This window comes from Peromyscus californicus, unplaced genomic scaffold (genome assembly GCF_007827085.1).
Source record: "Peromyscus californicus insignis strain IS unplaced genomic scaffold, ASM782708v3 Scaffold_5__1_contigs__length_169319896, whole genome shotgun sequence".
NCBI lineage: Eukaryota > Metazoa > Chordata > Mammalia > Rodentia > Cricetidae > Peromyscus > Peromyscus californicus.
In genome coordinates this window covers 29,719,596-29,739,595 of record NW_026294573.1, presented here as the reverse complement: position 1 = coordinate 29,739,595, position 20,000 = coordinate 29,719,596, and the positions used below count along the sequence as shown (strand labels likewise).

Genomic DNA, 20,000 nt, shown 5'->3' with positions numbered 1-20,000 from the left:
GTACTGATATTTGCCTGCTGCTGCTGGGCAGCTTTTGGAAGGGTTCAGAGAGTAAATTCCGATCAGCTCATGCACTGACCAGAGAAGAGCCCAGGGCTGCCTGGTGACCTGGATGTTGCTATGGAAGGGACGCTTGGCGGTTGCTAGGCCAGGAGGAGGAGGCGGAGACAGCGGGGCGGAGGCGGGGCTGGGCCAGCTCAAGGAAAGCGCCGCGCGCTCTCAGGAAGTCGTTCTGGGCCGCGCGTGGCGCGAGCGGAAGTGACGTCACCGGTGTGCGGGGTCCAACGTGTTTCACGTAGGTCGCTTTCCCGGCTGGGAAGTTCTGAAGTGGTTTACCTTGCGTGTAGCAGAGCGGTGTCGGTACTGTCGCCAGGATGGTGAAGCCCAGGTACAAAGGACGGAGCACCATCAACCGGTCGGCAGCCAGCACCAACCCGGGTACGGCGGGTCGGGCGGAACTAGGCCGCGGGAACCTGGGGGAGGAAGGCCCGGCCTGTGCGGCGAGCCCGGGGTGTAGGCACCTACTCTCAAGTCGGGGGGCGCGTCACGCTAGCCTCTGGCAGCCCTGCGGCCTCTCAGGCCGAGGCATAGAGAAAGGCAGGTAAAAAGTGAACTAGGATCCTGGAGTCCTGGCACACGCCTGTCATCCCAGCACTCGGGAAACTGAGGCAGGAGGATCTCGAGTTGGAGGTCACCTGGGCTACAGGGCACAGACTCTGAAAACACAAAGTGGAGTAGTTGACCCAGGGGACCTTTTACCCTTTACCATACCCTAGCTCTGACCATATAAGTGAGTGGTTAGCTCTGGCCCTTGGAATCAGATGATGTATAGGCAACCCTGCAGGTAGATTTGATGATGATTTCAGTACAGGTGTTTAACACTGGTCAGTTAGAGCGGTCAGCCTGGTCAACATAGTGAGACTGTCTCAAAGACAAAAACATACACAAAAACTTGAGATATGTTCTTGTCTCCATGGAGCTGCAAGGATAGCTGATCTCAGTGTTTTCTTTTAATTTGCATAATTAAGTTTTTAATTAGATTTATAAAAACACTCAAGGAGGCTGGAGAGACCACTCGGAGGTTAAGAGCTCACTCACACTGTTCTTGCAGGAGGAGCAGAGTTCAGTTCTCAGCACCCAGTTCAATTGGCTCTCAACTACCTGTAACTCCAGCTCCAAGGGGTTTCCAAGGTGATGCCTCCGGCCTTCAAGGCAGCTACACTACATATATGCATTTACTCACATACATCCATATAATTAAAAACAAAACAAACAAACCCCAGGCACACTGTTGAGGTAGCAATGCTAAATGAGACTATACGAAAATTTAAAGTTGCTGCATTACTTTGCTATCTTTCATAACAGTATTTAGTCATATATTTATTTGGAAAAATATACTTAGGATTGGTTGGTAATTAGTTTGATGTTGTTTTTAAGTTTATCAGCAGTTTTAAAATACAGATGTAAGTTTTGGGGATTAGTAGAAAGAGATAGTCAGGAAAAGGGCACATAGCCAGGTGGCCAGGTGTGTGTATATTTCTCAATGAAGAGTTCCAGTAATTTAGTTTTATTTTGTGTTTTAAAATTTAGATTATGAGGGGCTGGAGAGATGGCTTAGGGGTTAAGAGCGCTGACTGCTCTTGCAGCGGACCTGGATGTGATTTCCAGCACCTGTGGTGCGACAGCCTTCTGTAACTCCAGTTTCAAGGGATCTGACACCGGACATTCTGTGCATTTGTTACAGTCATTTGGTCAGGATACCCATACATAAAATATAAATAAATAGAATTATTAAAAATTTAGAATAGAAGAACTAGTTATGAGTTCACAAAGAGGGTTTCCAGGTATGCTGCTTCTAAACTCAGAAGCTTCAGGCATCAGCATGCAAGCCATAATTTGTGTGGAAGTTAACTCAGTTTTTAAAAAGCATCATTTCTTGAAAGTTCAAACTACAAATAGTTTCTTTTTTTAATTTATTTGTTTTTATTTTATGAGCATTGGTGTTTTGGCTGCATGTATGTCTGTGTGAGTGTGTCAGATCTTAAAGTTACAGACAGTTGTGAACTTCCATGTGAGTGCTGGGAATTGAACCTGGTCCTCTAGAAGAGAAGTCGGTGCTCTTAACCACCGAGCCATCTCTCCAGCCCTAATAGTTGCTCTAAAAATACTTATTTACACTCTCTCTTGTAGCTAGAGTTTTCCTGCCTGGCCCACAGTCAGGACAAATCTCTATCACCTGCCAGTCCCACAGCCACTCAGACCCAACCAAGTAAACACAGAGACTTATATTGGTTACAAACTGTATGGCCATGGCAGGCTTCTTGCTAACTGTTCTTACAGCTTAAATTAATCCATTTCCATTAATCTATACCTTGCCACATGACTCGTGGCTTACCGGCATCTTCACATGCTGTTTCTCATCATGGCGGCTGGCAGTGTCTCTCTGACTCAGCCTTCCACTTCCCAGCTTTATTCTCCTCCTTGTCCCGCCTACACTTCCTGCCTAGCCAATGGCCAATCAGTGTTTTATTTATTGACCAATCAGCAACACGTTTGCCATACAGAACATCCCACAGCACTTCTCCCCTTTTTTTTTTCAAAAAGGAAGGTTTTAACCTTAACAAAGTAAAATTACATATAATTTGGGAATTTGGGCGTAGCTTCTCTTACTACTTCCTGCTGGAGGGGGGCGCTGTATCTTATGGGGACACAGAAAATTTTAGGATTATGGAATAGTCCATGACGCTGTATTGTCTGAGCCAGTTGCCTTCAAACCATTCTGGATGTTGGATCATCTGGGCCATGGTGTCATCAGAGACCTTTCAGGGGGTCTTGGCTGGTCAAACCTGATGTATCTTAATCTGGAACAAATCCATAGCCTCTGCCTTTCTGTGGAAACAAAAGCAGAGTCTCCTTTCCAAAGCAACATATCCTTATATCCAAATTTTGAAGTCAAGGTACCTTTAAAATATACATTTTGGCATAACTCAACAGCTTTTACAATCAAATGTTTTTCTGCAGTTAAAAATCCCAAAGACAACACAATCCAGATTCTCTGTGTAATATTCATTTTTTTGTGGCTTATTTTTATGTTAATTTTACTGTCTCTTTAAAGACTTTATTTTTTTAAACTATGTATTTCTTTATATAACTGTATATATTCCTTTTTGTCTCTCTTCCAAGCCTACACATATTTTACACACATTGTAAACTATTACATCTGAATCTGTCTTATTGTGAATCTATTACTTTAAACGGCAGCAGCTGTGGCTGCTGGCTCCGCCCACCTCAGTTTCCCAACATGGCTACGTTTACCACCAGCTCTGGGAGCTATCGTGGGTCTATGCTTTTATCCAAGCAGCGTGTAGTCCAGAAACCTCTTTTTTTTGTTGTTTTGTAGTAGCAAAGGCTAAATCCACCATGCAGCTTAATGTGCCACTTGCATAGACCTCATTCCCGCCATAAGGCAGGTTGAGCGTGCACGCTGGGAACCCACCAGTAGCTCAAACCGGCAGCTTTTGCTCATTTGAGAGAGACAATTAGGAACTGTTTTTAGCTCCGTTTTAGAATCTTTTTTCTCAGTTTTTAGGTGGAAACTCTTGCCACCACATTGGACGCCATTTGTAGCTAGAGTTTTCCTGCCTGGCCCACAGTCAGGACAAATCTCTATCACCTGCCAGTCCCACAGCCGCTCAGACCCAACCAAGTAAACACAGAGACTTATATTGGTTACAAACTGTATGGCCATGGCAGGCTTCTTGCTAACTTTTCTTACAGCTTAAATTAATCCATTTCCATTAATCTATACCTTGCCACGTGGCTCGTGGCTTACCGGCATCTTCACATGCTGCTTGTCATCATGGCGGCTGGCAGTGTCTCTCTCTCACTCAGCCTTCCACTTCCCAGCTTTATTCTCCTCCTTGTCCCGCCTACACTTCCTGCCTAGCCAATGGCCAATCAATGTTTTATTTATTGACCAATCAGCAACACATTTGCCATACAGAACATCCCACAGCACTCTCTGTACTTTCCCTCTGCACGGCATCTGTCTCCCTCTGCGTCTCTTTGGCGCTCTCTCTCTCTCTCTCTCTCTCTCTCTCTCTCTCTCTCTCTCTCTCTCTCTCTCTCCTTTTCCTAAAAAAGCTCTAAAAAGGTAAAAAAAAAAAAATACTTATTTACACTGGGCAGTGGTGGCATGCCTTTAAGCCCAGCATTTGGGAGGCAGAGGCAGGTGAATCTCTTGAGTTCCAGGGCAGTGTGGTCTACAGAGCAAATTCCAGGACAGCCAGGGCTACACAAAGAAACTGTCCCCAAAAAATAAGTAAATAAATAAAAAGAAAAATTACTTACTTTATGTATGAGTTTTGCCTACATATACCTGTAACACCTTGTTCATCCCTATAGATGCTTGTGGGTACTGGGAACTAAACCCAGGTCCTGTGCAAAAAATATCAAGTTCTCTTAACTGCTGAACTCTCTCTCTGACCCAGCTCCTTTATTTATTTTTAGACGGGATCTCCAAGCATCATCACTGACTCACTGTGTAGCCAAGGATATCTCTGAATGTTTAGTTCTCCTGGTTCTCTAGTGCTGGAATTACAGGCTGTGCCACAATGGCCGGTTTGTGCAGTACTCGGGATCAAACCCAGGGCTTTGTGTTCGCTAGGCAACCATTTTACCAATTGAGCTACATATCTGTTGTGGACATGGTAGTGTTTGGTCAGACTTGTTAAAGGTGGGTACTGATGCCACCAATGTAGAGTGTGATTGAGGATTAAAGATCAAATGGCTGCCAGGGCATGCTGGTGCACACCTTTGATCTCAGCACTCAGCAGCAGCAAGCGGATCCTTGTGAGCTGAAGGTCAGCCAGTGTTAAATTGTGAAACCCTGTCTCAAACACTTATTAAGAAGACAGAGCCGGGCAGTGGTGGCGCACGCCTTTAATCCCAGCACTTGGGAGGCAGAGCCAGGCGGATCTCTGTGAGTTCGAGGCCAGCCTGGGCTACAGAGTGAGTTCCAGGAAAGGCACAAAGCTACACAGAGAAACCCTGTCTCGAAAAACCTAAAAAAAAAAAAAAAAAAAAAAAAAAAGAAGAAGAAGACAGAGGGTCTGGAGAGTGCATGCTAACCCTGTCTCAAAAAACCAAATCAAATGGCCAACACAATCAGTTCCTCCCACAGTGGCGCTTCCCAAGTTCTTGTCAATTTTTTCATTTTCACTTACATATTCTTTTCTTTAGAGAAATTTTTAAAAAATTCTAGAAAAATTAGTTTGTATAAAGCTGAATGAGAGCTTTGATGTTTGATAGTCCCTTTTATCACAGATATTTTCTTTATTCTGGGGCAAGGCAAGGTGAAACAGGAGGAATAAAATTCCCAGATTGAAGTCTTGAGTTATGAAGTGTCTAGATGCGTGTGCCTGAGCATGCTGTAAAGTTGCCTGGTGGGCTGCTCTGTGTTGCTGCTCATTTTGGTCCTCGAGGTCCTTATTTAAGAGAGGTGGAGCTGAGTGTTATGGCGCATGCTTTTAATCCCAGCAGAGGAGGCAGAGGCAGGAGGATCTCTGTGATTTTTGAGACCAGCCTAGTCTACAGAGTTCCAGGACAAAGAAGCCCAGTCTTGAAAAAAAGGGGGGGGGAGGTCTAGGGATCTGGTAGTACACTGTTTTAATTCCTGTACTTGAGAGACAGAGGCAGGATGATCTCCATGAGTTTGAGGCCAGCGAGACTACATTGTGAGACCCTGTTTCAAACAAACAAAAAGACAGAGGGTCTGAAGAATGCATGCTAGCTGCAGGACGATCCTTTGAGGATTGGCTCTGTGTAGTTTTTTGCTCTCTTTTTCTTTTTTCAGTTTTGCTAATATTGCAACTCTGTTTTTTAAAATTATTTTATGTGTATTTGTGTTTTGCCTGCACACACACACACACACACACACACACACACACACACACACACACATATATGATCTTTGTGTGCCTGGTCCCTACAGAAGCCAGAAGAAAGTGTTGGATCCCCTAGAACTGGAATTACAGACGGTTGTCAATTGTCACTTGGGTGTTGGGAACTGAACCCTAATCCTCTGTAAGAAAAGCCAATATTCTTAACTATGAGCCATCTTTCCTATTGTTCTGTTGTTGTTGTTCTATTTTATTTATTTGTTAAACTGAGACCTAGATTGGTATCCTTTGTGGTTGAGAACACAGACTGTGATCAGATGCTTGTGTTTAAATTCTGACTCTGCCGATTAGCAACCATATGACTCTGGCACAATATGACCACTCAATGTGTCTCAGTTTCTTAGTCTGTAGCACATAACGTAGGCATGTATGACTGTTATGTGAATTGAGATGGTGCCGGTGCTGGAGTTAAAACTGGTGATATTAGCATCCCGTTGTCAATCCCATTCTTTTGGAAGTTTGGTGGTGGACTCCAGCTTTGTCATAGCACATTCTCATAGTCATTTGTTGGAGCAGCATATGGAGAGAACAGACATTCTTTGGTGAGGTTAGCTTGGCTAGTTGAGTAAGCTGGTAGGTGCATTTTAAACAGTGACCGTACTTGCCAATTGTTGATTATCAAATGGTTTATTGTCTGTTTCTAGATCGAGTACAGGGAGCTGGAGGCCAAAACATGAGGGACCGGGCCACAATTCGGCGCCTGAATATGTACAGGCAAAAGGAGCGCAGGTGAGCGTTGGGCACAGCCAGCCTTCCTTTTCCTTCATGCCCTGGATTTAAAACGGAGACTTGGTTATCCCTTGTTCCCACCCCCACTTTCTCCCAATGGGAGTAGGATGCCATTTCCTGTGGGGGTTGCTGTGGTAATACAGCGAATACAGTTCAAGGCTGGGCAGTAGATAGTGAAGCAGTGGTTGTTCCCTAACACTTCCCAGCAAGTGATCATCCTATTTCTCACACACTGATCTCCAACAGTGTACTGTCAAACTCAATTAAATCCCCATCAGATTCAAGTACAGAGTGTATAGACCACTTACGAAAACTGCCAGGAAACTTGACTTTGAGAGCCAGACTTGAGATCACAGCTTTGTGGCACTAGGGCTCATCATAGCCCGGAGTTCTGCTGAGGCAGCCTCCACTCCAGGGACTTGCTGAGAGTGGCATTTTGCTAGCTGGTTTTAATTTGTTTGGTAATTAGATTCATTTCTTCTAAAAGTTGTGTGTAAAACACAAACGTCAGTAACCTAACCTGCCTTGGTCGCCTACTTTGCAGTTTGTTTTAGAATTTTGAGTTCCAGGATAAATCACCCTCTACTTAAAATTCATTTAAACCAGCCTTTAAATAATTACCAAAAAAACTCAAGTATGTGATTTTTTTAAAAAAGCAAACAAACAGTAAATGGATTTTTAAACATCAGCGTTGTTACTCATCTAGCAGAAATCATTACGTGCTCTGTTGCAAGAGGTTAAACGGCTTTTGGGCAATCTGTTTCAAATGTAGAAGGACTTTTTGTTTATTGAAGTCTGTATTTCATGATCATCTTAAATCCCCCAAAGTCCTTTTGATGGAAAGCATGCTCTGTACGCAGCCTGGGCTGTTGCTGCCTTTCTTCTGTCGTCAACCCAAATCTGTTATTTCCTCAACTCAGGAACAGTCGTGGTAAAGTGATTAAGCCGCTGCAGTATCAGTCAACTGTGGCTTCTGGCACAGTGGCGCGAGTAGAGCCGAATATCAAATGGTTTGGTGAGTATCGTCTTATATCTTCTTCTTCTTTTTCTTCTTCTTCTTCTTCTTCTTCTCCTTCTTTTTCTTTTTTTTTTTTGGTTTTTCGAGACAGGGTGTAGCTTTGAAGCCTGTCCTGGATCTCACTCTGTAGCCCAGACTGGCCTCGAACTCACAAAGATCCACCTGCCTCTGCCTCCCGAGTGCTGGGATTAAAGGTGTGCACCACCACCGCCTGGCATCCTGTATCTTCTCTGCACATGTATGTTGAATGGACTCAGACGTTGACATGTCCAAAAGAAGGTTTTAGTGAGTGAGACTGCCAAGGGTTATGAAAAGGAAATACAAAGTACCCACAGAGGGAAAGAAAGGGGCTGCAAAAGTGGTGGGCTCCTCACACTGTTCCTTTGGAAGAGAGCTCATTCTTAGTTGGAAGTGAGCCATCGTGTCCACAGAGGCAGACAGGACCTTCCTCATAAAAGCATCTGTAGACCTTGGACCATTTACCTCTTCATTTCTAGTTGGCTGCAGAGATGGTTGTACGAGAAGTGGCCATGTAGGTGCTCTGGTCCCTTTACCTTGCAGCTGGTTGGATGTCCTTTTTTTTTGGATGTTTATTGGTCCTTGCAGGAGTGAAGAGAGTTTCTCCAGTCACAGAGGGAAGGAGCTAGGACTCTAGGCCTAGAGTATCTGAATTTGGAAGCAAGTTGTATGTGTGGCTAGAGGCAAGTTATTAAGGCTCTGTCCCTTAATTTCCTAATTTCTAAAATGGGAATAAGAATGGTATAGTTTCAAGATGGTCGTGGTGGGGCACACCTATACTCCTAACGCTTGGGAGATGGAGGCAGGAGAATCAGAAATTCAAGGCTAGCCTGGACTGTATGAAACCTTGTCTCCAAAAAAAAGGAGACCAGTGAGATAGTTAGCTCAGTGGTAAAGATGGCTACGCTCCAAGATGGCTTACTTGAGTTTTGTCTCTGGAACCCACATAGTGGGAGGAGGAAAGGAGGTAACTCCAGCAAGTTGTCCTCTAATCTCCACACAAGAGCTGTGGCGCTCCAGAGGTCGTAAGTAAAATTGAAAAGAAATCCATGTATGTGCAGTGCTTAGCATCGTGCCTGGCAAGTAGTGGGTGTACGTCCTTGACTCTGTGTCTGCACGTGCTCTTGTTGACTTGAATGCTTTCTTAGCATCAGAAGTCTGACATTCGCAGGTGCAGTTATCTTCTTAGAGGTGTCCTGAATACCTTAGGAGTCCCTTCAAGCTCTCTTAACTCTGAGTTTTGGGCTTCCCTCTCTGAATGATCAGCTGTGATTGGCTCCATGTTTCTTTGCTGGGACTGGCAGGAACTAAGACATTTGTCAAATCTCAGTTCTATTCAGTGATGTTTAATTTTTTGTTTCATCTAATCAGGAAGTTGGGCTCAGAAAACTGTTGAAACCCATTATGTGTCTGAGTTGGTGGGTGAATCCTAGTGTGTGAGTGCAAGAGAGGCATGTGTCCCCCTTTTCCTAAGTTTGCAGAGTTACAAGGAGTAGATGGATGTGCAGGCACTTAGGGAGTGGAGAATGACCTTGCCTTCCCCTGTCAGTGAAAAGATGAGTGCAGAAGCAAAACCAGTCCCTTAATGAATGGCAATGTTCTTTATCTGTGAAATAGGAAACACTCTTGAGATCAAGCAGGCATCATTACAAAACCAGTCCCTTATTGAATGGCAATGTTCTTTATCTGTGAAATAGGAAACACTCGTGTGATCAAGCAGGCATCATTACAGAAGTTTCAAGAGGAAATGGATAAAGTGATGAAGGACCCATACAAAGTTGTCATGAAACAAAGCAAGTTACCCATGTCTCTTCTGCACGATCGAATCCAGCCTCATGTAAGGGGAAGCGCCGTGTTGGTGGTAGGGTTCTGTGGGCCAGCTTTGGGCAGATACCACTGTTTGTCTTTGGCTTTAGTAGCAGTGGGAGTTTTATGAGACTTGGTTCTTTCCTCTGTCACCCTTTGTATGAATTGAGTTTGGCTCAGGAGGTGCAGCACTGGGTGGATCCAACAAAGCTTTGCAGTGAGACCTGAGTTTTGGTCTTCACTCCTCCCCTCCTCTGTCCTTAGTTGGCTTTCTCCATGATCCATAACTTCCCTGACATAAAGAGAACTTTCCTCTTCGTGTTTGGATACAGCTGAAGCACCTGTGCATGCTGGGCCCAGTAAGCATGCAGCACTCTGCCTATTAAGGTTGAAGAGATGATAGCTCTTCGGAATGTCATTTCTATGTGAACATGCATGTCTTCACGTGTGTGTGTGGAGACTGGAGGACAGCCTTGCTGTCCTTCTCCAGGCACTGTCTACCTTCCCTTCTTTTCTTTTTGAGGCAGGCTCTCTCACTGGCTGGAACCTATTAAGTAGGCCAGACTGGCTAGGAAGCCCCCGGGGAGAGGAGAGTGAAGGTTGGGATGGAAGGAGCCCTTCAGTGTTGTATTATCCCAGGCTCTGGGAGATGCTTGGAGGTTGTGAGCTGAAGGAAAGGATGCTGTTCAGGTTGTCATTGGCTGCAGTTGTGCAGTGCAGTGGGGACTGAGTCTGGCTAGAGTGGAAAGAGTTCACACGGAATAAAGACGGGCCCTAATGTCTGCCTGCACGTTTTTAACTTGCATTGAAGAATTCCCAGAAGCCCCAGTGCAGGGCTTCAGTGCCAGTCTGAGGAGGGGAGGAGACACTGACAAGCATACAAGGATTAAACAGTTCAAAGAAAAGTGTTTACTTAGAGAACAGAAATCAAAAGCAAAGCTGCCTATTGCCTCAGGTTCTGTCAATTATGTCCTGTTTTATGACGGATAGAAGGACGGCACCTATTAGCGCAGCGGCTGTTTTCTTTCAGGGAAGCATGAGCGTCATTCCTGAACCACAGACAAGTTGCTCATTTCCCTCGTCCCTTTGTCTCTTCTCCCTGAAGCCATCCTCTGACCGACTATTGCATGCGTTTCTGGGAAGAACAGAGGCTCCTCTATTGTGGATTTATTGCTTTGTTGCCTCTCCCAGTTGTTCCGAGCTCAGCCATCTGATGTGTGGAGTGAAGGAACCTCCAGTCACAGGAGTCAGCTTGGGTTGTTGTTGTTGGATTTTTGTTTTTGTTTTTGTTTTTTGAGACAGGGTTTCTTTATGTAGCCCTGGATGTCCTGGAACTCGCTCTATAGACCAGGCTGCCCTTGAACTTACAGAGATCTGCCTGCCTCTACCTCCCAAGTGCTAGGATTAAAGGTGTGTGACACCACCACTCAGCCTAGCTTGTGTTTTAATGCAGGAAAATATTCAGAATAATTGGTGGGCTTTCTGCTTTGTCTTTGAAAACCCTTCCTATTTGAATCTGGTGGCTGTGGCATGGTATGGAGTCCAGTTCTGAAATGGTTCTGCACGGGGAAGTTAAATCAGATACGTTTTAACTTTTGCACATTCAGTTCTGTGTGTTAGATGTATTTCTGTAGCAATGTAGTCAAAGTAGTTAACTAACTTTGCATGTACACTGTGTGTAGTATGATAGTAAGCCTATAGGTTCAAAACCATGTGCTTCATAGGTAATGAGATTTTTTTAAAGATTTGATGTGTGTGTGTGTGTGTGTGTGTGTGTGTGCGCGCGCGCGCGCCCTCTGAGGCTAGAGGTGTCAGATCCCTTGGAATTGGAGTTCTGAGCCACGTGATATGGGTGCTGGAAATTGAACTCAGGTCCTCTGGAAGAGTAGTATGTGTTCTTAGTTGCTGAGCCATCTCTCCAGCCCAGTTCTGAGATTTCCAAGGGTAATTTTCTCTCATACTGATTTGTAAAATTGACAGATTGATTTTGTGTGTGTTGTGTGTACTTGCGCATGTGCCGTGAGGCAACTTTTAGAAATGGAGTCTCACTTTCATTCAGCCTTGCTGAAGCGGGGTCTCTCTTGTTTCTCTGTACTGTGTACTCTAGGCCAGCTGACCTGCAGACTTCCCAGGCAAGTCACTTGTCTCACCTGACATCTCCCTGGGATTATAGATTCACACCACTGCCTCTTTTTTTTGTTTGTTTGTTTGTTCGTTTGTTTGTTTTTCAAGACAGGGTTTCTCTGTGTAGCTTAGCTTTGCGCCTTTCCTGGAACTCGCTTTGTAGACCAGGCTGGCCTTGAACTCACAGAGATTCGCCTGCCTCTGCCTCCCGAGTGATGGGATTAAAGGCATGCGCAACCAATGCCCGGCTTCACTGCCTCTTTTTATGTATGTCTTACATGCCTTTCGGGGATAAACTGGCCTTCACTGAGCCATCTCCCCAGCCCAGGCATACTTATTGACTTCAGAACACAGTGCTACAGAAAATGCTGTTTTCCTTGTGGATGTTCCCCCAGTTAGACGATAGCAAGGGAAAATGAACTAAGACCGTTGTGAGTCCAAGTAAATGATGGCCACTTGATACCTTAAAAACCTGAGGAAGTTGGAGGAGCAGTGGACGTTGGGAAGGCATGGGGCTGCCCCATCACTCATGGCTTTCCTAGCTGGTACTTACCTAGGGCTCTGTGCTAAGGGGAGGAAGGTGTGGTTTTTGTTTTGTTTTGTTTTGTTTTAAAGGAGTCTCTGCAGACTCTTAACATTCTGTTACGTGGTAGATCCTAACTCAAACTTTGACTTTTATCTTGCTTCAAGAATTCCTATGCCTGTAACTCCTTTACAGGCGCATCAAGTTCTAGTTAGTATCAGGTTCCTTTATCACATCTAACCTATTATTTTGGACTTTTGCTAGATGTTTTTCATCTGAAGAGTTTCCATGTGCATTTAATAAAAACGTTACCTAAATTAGGGAGAATGTTATCTGAAACTAAAATGCATCTTATAAAACAAGCAGTTCTTTTAGCCATGAGAGAAATTAACTTCCAAGAAAAAGTTGGCATTTACAGTTGGTTTAAAAAAGAAAAAAACACACACACATTTGACTGATTGTCCTTGACAAAACCTGTGAATTTGGCAAATTTTATGCACTTTGTTTGAAAGCTCCCAAGAAGGGTCAGAAAAGATAAGTTAATTTGCATCCTTGTAGTCCTGATTACATTTGACTGGAATCTACGATGAGTGAAGGAAAGCAGAGTTTGGCAAGTCTCACATGGCTGTTCATACTTGGTGTCTGTATTACCTTGAGATTCCTGCAGTGAAGCTCATAGCGTTGCAGAACAGAAGAAGCCCTGTGCGTTTAAACATGCATTGCAGCTGTGAAACCAGTCTTGGTTTGTGCTCTCGTGGGTTTGGTGTAGTCTGGAAAAAATAAGTACAGACACCTTTCCCCAGGTGGTTTTAGCTTTTTTGCTTTGCCTCAGTGTTTTCCTTTCCTAAGTCTTACCTACACTTCTCCTTTCTTTAGAATGCAAAGGTCCACATTCTTGATACCGAAAGTTTTGAAAGTACATTTGGCCCAAAGTCACAGAGAAAGAGGCCAAACTTGTTTGCAAGTGATATGCAGTCCCTTCTGGAAAACGCTGAAATGTCCACTGAGAGCTATGACCAGGGCAAGGACCGTGATTTGGTGACGGAGGACACTGGTGTAAGGTACGCATCTGAGGTTCTCATCTTTGCTGCTGTGCTACAGAATGTTCTCTCTGAGTCCTTTGTGTTGATGTGGGGCATAGTGATTGCACTCAGACTCGAGGCATCAGTGCAATGGAGGACAGACCAAAAATAATTCTACATGGCTTCATCACCGCATACCTCTCTTCATTACTAAAGAAAAGGGAGTAATGTTTTCTTCTTCCGTATGTCAGTGGTGTACACTGTCATTCGAAAATTACAGAATGTAGTTAAGTCGGAAATTGACACTGGCTTCCTGGGTCTCTAGACCACTGTGGTTTATGGTTGATCTTTTTTTATGACCCTCCAAAGACAATATGAAAGAGTGATGAACCTGCATAAAGGTTATGGGGTTGGTTGTCTGTTAAAATTTGTATCATTTTATTTTGTGTCTATATATGTGTGGGTACATGAGGGCCACCATGCTTATATGGAGGTCAGAGGAGTTGATTCCCTCCTTCTCCTACATGGGTCCTGGGATCTGACTCAGGTTGTTGGGCTTAGAGCAAGCCATCTTGCCGCCCTCAGCTTCTTTTTTAAATGATTACACAGAAGAATAGTTTTCATTATGGCATTTTCATATGTGTGTGTCCTACTTCGTGTAGGTAGTTGTTTTAGTTTCATTTTATAATGTTAGAAAGGGAGAGGAAGGATCATAAGCTTTCTTCATTCTCATGGGGATTCATATGCTGAAGTTGACAGATTGCCAGTAGGGATTCCCTGCAACCCCTCTTTTGTGAGATAGGGTCTACTCTTGAGCTCTGGCTAGCCTGGAATTCGATATGTAGAGTTATTATATAGCCTCAAACTCACAGATATCCTCCAGTCTCTGCCTCCTAAGTGCTAGGCTTAAAGGCATGTGCTACCACACCTAGCTATAGTAATTTTTTATTTACAAATACACCTTTTTCAGTAGACTTTCATTGTGGTGAGCTTTGCTATTGGATAGTTGTGCTATTTGTAGGTTTTCCTGTGTTTATCAGTATCACTGAATCTTCCTCATCCTCAAGGATTACTGAGAGGCAAGCTGGGTGGTGTCGTACACTTTTAATCCCAGTACCTGGGAGGCAGAGGCAGGTGGATCTCTGTGAGTTTGAGCTGTCTGGCCTGTATAATGAGTTCCAGAACAGTCAGAGCTACATAGTGAGACCTATCTCACAAAACAAACAAACAAACAAAAACAAGAAAGGATTACTAAGAGGCAAGTCATGATACCCAACCAAAGGGTCTGCCTACTTTTGATAGGCAGCTGCTACCCTGTCCTGCAGAAAGGCTTAGCTTCTCTTGGGCAGTGCTGGAACTCCTGTTCTCGCACGTTCAGCTAATGACGTGCAGGCAGGTTTGACTGTCTTACAGAAACATGTGGACTGAAGACCACAGTGGTGTTACCTCATTGCTAATGCCGCCCCGTCTCACTGGAGATGAGAACGCTTATCACTTGAGACCGAACAGAAAGAAGTAGCATGTTTGTTTATTTTTAGAATCATGTGAATGTTTGTGTGTTTGTGTTCATGTGGAGGAGGTGTGCGTGTGCATATGAAGAGAGGTCAGCCTTCAAAAAAAAATGTTTTTTACCATGTATGGGTATTTTGCATGCCTGTATGTCTGTACCAGGTGTGTGCTTGGCACCCATAGAGGCTGGAAGAGGGCATTGGATCCCCTAGAACTGAAGTTTAAAGATAGTTGTGAGCTGCCATGTGGATACTAGGAATTGAACCTGTGTCCTCTGGAAGAGCAGCCAATGCTCTTAATCTCTGAACCATCCTTCTAGCTTCTGGGTGTCTTCTTCAATTGCTCTCCACTTTGTTTGTTTGTTTGTTTGTTTGTTTGTTTGTTTTGAGACAGTATCTCTTGTACTTGGAGCTTGCTGATTGCTTAGACTAGCTGGCTAGCAAGCTCCAGGGATCTTCCTGTCTATGCTTCCCCTGTGCTGAGGTTATAGGCACACCCACCATGCCCAGCTTTTTACATGTTTTCTGGGGATCTGAACTCAGATCCTCCATGCTTGCGTGGTAAGCACTTTACTGGTAAGCCATCACACTTAACCCTCTATTTGAGCTTTTTTTTTTAATGATTTATTTTATTTTTAACTATGTGTATGTGTGTTAGAGATGGTATGTGAGTACAGGTGCCCGAGAAGGCCAGAGAGAGCATTGGGCCGCCTGGATCAGGAATTACAGGCAGATGTGAGCCACTCAACATAGGTTCTGGGAACCGAATGAACTTGGGTCTTCTGCAGGAGTGGTACACACTCTTAAACCACTGAGCTGTCTCTCCAGCCCCAAAATTAATCTTCCTTAGTTTTGTTTTGCTGAGACAGGGTCTCTCTATGTAACCTTGGCTGGCCTAAAATTCACTATGTAGACCAAGCTGCCTTTGAACTCACAGAGATCCACCTGCTGCTGCCTCCCAGGTGCTGGGATAAAAGGTGTGTGCCACCATCACCTGGCACACTTAATTTCTGCCTTCCTTCCTTCCTTCCTTCCTTCCTTCCTTCCTTCCTTCCTTCCTTCCTTCCTTCCTTCCTCTTTTCTTTTTTTCTTATAAATAGGGTCTCACTGTGTAGACCAGCAGGCTGGACTTGAATTCACAGAGATCAGCCTGAGTCTGCCTTCCAAGAACTAGGATTACAGTTGCTCACCATCAAGCCCAGCTCACTCCCCACTCTCCAAGAGCAATGACTCTGAGAGGCATCCATCTTGCTGTCTACTCAACTGCGGAAGTCACACCTTTGCTGTAGTTCCCCAGTACATTCATTCTCCTGCTCATGACCAGCTGAAACTGCCACCAAATATCTGAAGTCATAGACTGCCACTGAAACAGTTGCTTGTTTAGACCCCAAAACAGGATCAGTCATTTGTTATCATTATCTATCATCCTTTTTAACTAGTTCTTTGGCTTACCAATCAACTTCTGTAACCTGAACTTTTCTCTCTACAAAGGTAGTCTAATTCAGCTATTACTCAATATTTCAATATTGCCTTTTGTTTGTTTGGGTTTTTTTTTTTTTTTTTTTTTGGTTTTTTTTTTTTGTTTGTTTCTTTGCTTTTTCAAGATAGGGTTTTCTCTGTGTAGCCCTGGCTGTCCTGGAACTTGCTCTGTAGACCAGGCTGGCCTGGAACTCACAGAGATCCACCTACCTCTGCCTCCTGGGTGCTGGGATTAAAGGTGTGTGCCACCACCTGGCTAACTTCTTTTATATTTAATGACTATTTGTTTGTATGTACATATGCATATGTGCCGCAGTATACATGTGTGGTCAGAGGACAACTTGGGGGAGTCAGTTTACCTTCCGTCATGTGGGTTCCAGGGTCAAACTCGGGTTGTCAGGCTTGCTTGGCAGCAGGCACCTTTACTGGGCCGTCTCACTGGCCACTATTTGAACTGTGTTGTTGGCTTTGTTGTCATTTGTCGTCTTCCTTCAAAAGGTAAAGCAGATAATTGGGGAAGACAGACTGTTTTTGTTTATTGTTCCTTCAGTAAATGCCCTTGAGGCTAGTAAGTAAGCAATTAGAAACTTTATCCAAAAAAGTGCCTCTCTTGAGAGCCGTGAAGCGTGGATTGTGACACAGGTCCTGCCTGTGCCCTTCTTAATTCTTGGTGACAATGGCTGACGACAGCCCTTTTATGTACTTGTTTTTTTAATTGTAGTAGCATACATGTGGCACAAGATTTGCATTGGTGCACAGCCGTCAGCACTGTCGCTCTAAGAGTCTCATCACCTTGGTTTGATAAGACAAGGGATGGATGCAGGAAACCCCATACTGTTTTTCCTTCTGTGTCTGGCTTATTTCATGTGGCATGATACCTTCAAGGTTCATCAGTGTCGTGGCAGTGTGTCATAATGTCCTTCCTTTTACTTATTTTTTAGTAGCATTCTTTTTGTGCTTTTAAATTTTTATTTATATTATTTTTTAATTATGTGTATATGTGTGTGTTTAGGGTTTGGGGGAGGTTGTTTGTTTTGTTTTTATTGATTGATTATATTATCTTAGTGTGTTTTGCTGGCACATGCGTGTATGGACCACATGTGCACAGTGCCTGCAGAGGCCAGAAAAAGATTTCAGATCTTCCAGGACTAGAGTAACAGACAGTTGTGAACCAGCCGTGTGAGTATTAGGAAATGAACTTAGGTCCTCTGCAAGAGCAGTAAGCACTCTTAACTGTTGCATCATCTCCAGCCCCCTACCTCCCCACTTTTTGATGCAGGGTCTCACTGTGCAACCCTGGCTGGCCCGAAACTCGGAGATCTGCCTGCCTCTGCTTTTCATGGTGCTAGAATTAAAGGCGTGGGTCACCACTCCCGGCAATGTCCTTCCTTTTTAAAGCCGACTTTGCAAATTCACTTAGATATTTGAAGCATGATCCTAATTAGTTTTAGCAGTAAAAACCCGGAGTCAAGGTGAAAGCTGAAAGAGAGAAGCAGAGCCTAGTGCTGGGCGTAAAGGTGTGCGCCACCACTGCCCGGCTCTGTTTCTCTGTTACACTGGTTCAGTCTTGTGTAGCCCAGGGTGGGCCTGAACTCCTCATCTTCCTGCTTCCTCCTCTCCAAGTGCTGGGAGTAAAGGTGTGTGCCACCACTGCCTGGCCTCTACAGTTAACTAGTGGCTAGCTCCGTCCTCTGATCACAAACAAAATACCACACAACAAATATTCTTCCCTTTGTACATTTGTGTGTGTGTGTGTGTGTGTGTGTGTGTGTGTGTGTGTGTGTGTGTCTTTTCATTTTTGAGACAGAGTCTTATTATATAGTCCTTGCTGGCTTGGAAATTAAACTGTGTAGACCAGGCTGTCTTAACTCTCAGAGCTCCATCTACTGGCTCTTGAGTGCTGGGATTATAGGCGTGAACCACCATCGTTTCCTTTTAATCTTGATAGTGCGTCAGTTGCTCATTTCTGGTCCTTTCTTCCTTAGAAATGAAGCTCAAGAAGAGATATATAAGAAGGGGCAGTCGAAGAGAATATGGGGAGAGCTCTACAAGGTAAGACCCATGCCGTTCACTGAGCAGCTCCTCCGACCTTGTGAACTTGGAGGTAGTGACCAACTGAAACTCTCAGAGGACATAACACTCAGCTCCTGGCTTCATCCTCTTTACTCCATGAAGGAACTGATGGAGCCTCACGCATGCTACCACAGTGCTTGAAAGGAAGAGCACTTGTGTTCTGTGTTGCCTGTGAGTCTTGTGTAGACCACCTGTTAGGGTGATGCTCCACATGGTAGTGCTGCGTAAGAATTGTAGGGTATTCAGCCTCGCTATCTCATCCTGTAAATGAGAGCATGTGTCTGGGATGGATTCCTACTTTAGCCAGCTGCCTAGCTCCATGGGGAAGGGAAGGAGGGTTTTCTGTATACTCTTGAGTGCTGGCCTGCTGCTTTTGAACTGGCTGAGCTTTATGTCTGGTAGGGAATAATATCATTAGGAGTTCCAAACATAGCCATGTAATTAAACAGTCACAATAGGAAACTAGTACCATAAAGGTAAACTAGGCAGATTTAATTTTCTGTAAAATACACAAACCCATATGTAATATCTAGTACCTATGAATCTGGTGGCTTTGAAATCTGACAAGTTTTCTATATTCTTGGAATGAAAAGCTTTGGAATTCTGATTATTGGACATTGAGACTGGATGCTACACACCCACTCTCCTCACTAGACTGTTGGCAGTTGCCTCTAAATGCCATTTTGTTCCTTTGAGCTCCCTTAAATGTCCCCTTCATTTTGTATGTGCTGTAGCAAACCATTTCTGCCTCTTCGATTTGCAGGTGATAGACTCATCAGACGTCGTAGTTCAAGTTCTTGACGCTAGAGATCCAATGGGGACTCGTTCCCCTCACATCGAAGCTTACTTGAAAAAGGAAAAACCCTGGAAACACCTCATTTTTGTACTCAATAAGTGTGACCTTGTTCCAACTTGGGCAACAGTAAGTTCAGCATATGACCTAAAACCCACTGTGGAGGCCACTGGGACAAACCTTTGACTGCACATCAGTGCATAGGTTCTCAACACAGCATCGAAGGGTCACACTCTTGGGATTGTAGTCACTGGCATTGTGTGCACTGATGGTGGGCAAACACCTTCTGTCCTCTGCTGGGGACAACTGCAGGATTTTGTGTCCCCTCTGTGGAGGCAGCTGCCCGTCACTAGCTGCTTCTCCATTGTGTTCCATTAACTGCAGTTAGCAGTCATGATAGCTTTTTTGGAATATTGTTTTGCAGTCATTTATTAGACGGAAGACAAAGCACTAACTGTCATACTTGAAAGAACATCTCAAAGAATTACAGCTGGTGTTTCCCTTAGGCAACACTATTTGAAGCCATCCAGTAATTCCAACTCAGAGTCTTCTGGATATTGTAAACAAAGAAGCTGTAATTTACCAGCATGTTTTCTTTTCTCCTTTAGAAACGATGGGTTGCTGTGCTTTCCCAGGACTACCCAACCCTGGCTTTCCACGCGAGTCTCACTAACCCCTTTGGAAAAGGAGCATTCATTCAGCTTCTTCGGCAGTTTGGGAAGGTAGGGAGGCTGCTTCTGCTGGAGTTGTGGAGCTGAGTTTATATAAGGGGCTGGCTTGTGTGTCCAAAGTTGCTAACTTCAGGTCAGCACCTGAGAGGTTGAGGCAGGAGGATCAAAAGTTTGAAGCCAGTATGGACTTCATAATGATATCTGTCTCAAAACAACTTGTTGACTTTACTTCTCACTGATTTCTAAAGGTATAAAAACCCACAGGCCCTCTGGAGT

The 20,000-nt window shown here is 44.3% G+C and overlaps 1 protein-coding gene across 1 annotated transcript in view; it reads left to right on the top strand.

Annotated features, from left to right (window-relative positions):
* The first annotated feature begins 257 nt into the window (after positions 1-257).
* Gnl2 (G protein nucleolar 2) overlaps positions 258-20,000 on the top strand; it is a 31,730-nt gene continuing 11,987 nt past the window's right edge. Inside the window, exons 1-8 of the mRNA XM_052715703.1 lie at positions 258-438; positions 6,605-6,689; positions 7,610-7,704; positions 9,423-9,562; positions 13,055-13,239; positions 18,173-18,239; positions 19,024-19,182; positions 19,662-19,775. Coding sequence (XP_052571663.1) covers positions 375-438; positions 6,605-6,689; positions 7,610-7,704; positions 9,423-9,562; positions 13,055-13,239; positions 18,173-18,239; positions 19,024-19,182; positions 19,662-19,775 — 909 coding nt within the window. The 5' untranslated portion in view covers positions 258-374. The remainder of the gene's footprint in view (positions 439-6,604; positions 6,690-7,609; positions 7,705-9,422; positions 9,563-13,054; positions 13,240-18,172; positions 18,240-19,023; positions 19,183-19,661; positions 19,776-20,000) is intronic.